Genomic DNA, 2,500 nt, shown 5'->3' on the forward strand with positions numbered 1-2,500 from the left:
ACACACACACACACACACACACACACACACACACACACACACACACACACACACACACACACACACACACACACACACACACACACACCCTGTATGTGTAGGTGAGTAGACTTACAGGATGTAAGAGATGACGCCGATGGACCAGCAGTCCACTGCCTTGCTGTAGGGTTTCTGGGCCAACACCTCAGGGGCTGTCACACACACACACACACACACACACACACACACACACACACACACACACACACACACACACACACACACACACACACACACACACACACACACACACACACACACACACACACACACACACAAAACAGACAAGCAAGCCAGAGTTTATTACTCTGCAAAAGTGTAAGTAAGTAAGGATGAAGGAGGGAGAGAGAAAGACAGAGATAGAGAGATAGGCAAGGCAAGGCAAGTTTTTTTATATAGCGCATTTCATACACAGGTGCAACTCAATGTGCTTCACAAAGTTAACAAATGTAAAAGAAAGGAAACAGGGAAGAAAGAAGGAAATAAATTAGAGAGTCAAAAAACATTTAAAACATTACAATAAAACATAAGGTAAAAATAATAATAAAATAAAAAATAAAATAAACATAAAAAAAAATATATATATACAGTTAGGGCCAGAAATATTTGGACAGCAACACAATTCTCATCCTTTTCCACCCTATACCCCACCACAATGAATTTGAAATAAAACAAACAAGATGTGCATTAACTGTAGACTCTTAGCGTTAATGTGAGGGTGTTCAAATCCAAATCGCATTAACAGGAAAGAAATAGCAACGTTTTTTGTGTGTGGTGCCCACTTTTCAAGGGATCAAAAGTAATTGGACAGTAGGCTGCTCAGATATTCTCCAGTCAGATGTGTGTTATTCCCTTACTACACCATCACCAAGATGTGAACAAAAGGTCCTAGAGTTAATTTAAAGTGTTTAATTTGCATTTCCATATATTTTTACGGAATCTCCATGAGATCCTAAGTCCACCTGTCACTATCAGTGATCCAAGCCATCATAAGGTTGAAAAAAAATTAAAAGAAACCCATTTGAAACATTGAATGTGATCAATTCAAGAGTTCAGAATATTGGAAAAAAGAAATTTCAGAGCAACACCAAATTACCTGGCAGACATGGAAAGCAAATGCTGTGAATGACAGACATTATTCTGTATGTGGTGAACAAAAAAAACATCTCCCAGCAGTTGGCCAGATGTAGAACAGTGTCCAAGAGGACGGTGGATACATGTCCAAGGCAACAATCAAGAAAAAGATCAAGAGCATTCATGAACACTTCACCATAGGAAATACAGAGGGTTCACTAAAAGATGTAAATAATTGATTGCATCAGAAATAGCAATACCAGATTCGGCTTTGCCAAACAACGTCTAAAAAAGACTTTATAGGTCTTGAGCTACATCCTTTGGACAGAGGAGACAAAAATAATTGTGTACAAGAGTAATGGGAAGAAAAGAGTATAGAGAAGGAAAGGAACTGCTCATGATTCAAAGCATACCACCCAATCAGTGAATCATGGTGGTGGCAGTGTCATGGTATGGGCATGCATATCTGTCAATACGATTTTCCCCTTGTATTTATTGATGATGATAACTACCGACAAAAGCCACAGGATGAATTCTGAAGATTTTCAGGCTATATTATCATGTCATATTAAACCTAATGGTTCTGACCTCATTGGACAATGCTTCACAGTGCAGATGGACAATGACCCAAAGCTTCATGGGAAAGCCACTAAGCCATTTCTACCCCAAAAAAGTGGAATATTATGCAATGGCCCAGTCAATCACCTCACCTGAGTACCATGGAGCAAGCATTTCACTTGTTGGAGGCCAAACTGAAGGGAAAATACCCTAAGAATAAGCAGGAACTGAAGACTCACTATAGCATCACCAGGGATAAAACCCAGTGTCTATTGATGTCTATGGATTGCAAATTACAGGCTGTAACTGACTGGAAAGTATTTGCAACCAAATAATTAAAAATTGAACGTTTGATGTATAAATACTAGACTGTCCAATTACTTTTGGTCCCTTAAAAATTGGGAGGCACTGATAGAAAATGTCATAATTCCCTCACAGTTCACCCGATTTGGACGCAAACACCCTCATATTAAAGCTGAAAGTCTGCTGTTAATGTGCATCTCGTTTGTTTCATTTCAAATCCATTGAGATGGTGTACAGCGGCAAAAAGATGAAAATTGTGCAGATGTCCAAATATTTATGGCCCTAACTGTATATAGATAGAGGGAGAGAGAATGATATAGAAAGACAGAGACAGACGAGGAAGCAGACAGAGACATAATGCACTGTAAAACATGACATACTGTGGACTGTGAGGACATGAACATGAGGACTGTGGTTTGAATATTACACAAAAATAGTTTTTATTTTTTGATTCCTTGTTCTTACACTATTATAACCCCTTTTTTACACACATCTAACAATTGACACAAAATGTGTTGTCCCTGAG

General features: G+C 38.6%; 1 protein-coding gene across 1 annotated transcript in view; it reads right to left on the reverse strand.

Annotated features, from left to right (window-relative positions):
- The window catches only part of camk1a (calcium/calmodulin-dependent protein kinase Ia), a 91,229-nt gene that overhangs the window by 10,468 nt on the left and 78,261 nt on the right, over positions 1-2,500 (reverse strand). The window contains exon 6 of the mRNA XM_063214779.1: positions 116-191. Coding sequence (XP_063070849.1) covers positions 116-191 — 76 coding nt within the window. The remainder of the gene's footprint in view (positions 1-115; positions 192-2,500) is intronic.

The sequence above is a fragment of the Engraulis encrasicolus genome, chromosome 14 (assembly GCF_034702125.1).
Source record: "Engraulis encrasicolus isolate BLACKSEA-1 chromosome 14, IST_EnEncr_1.0, whole genome shotgun sequence".
NCBI classification, from domain to species: domain Eukaryota; kingdom Metazoa; phylum Chordata; class Actinopteri; order Clupeiformes; family Engraulidae; genus Engraulis; species Engraulis encrasicolus.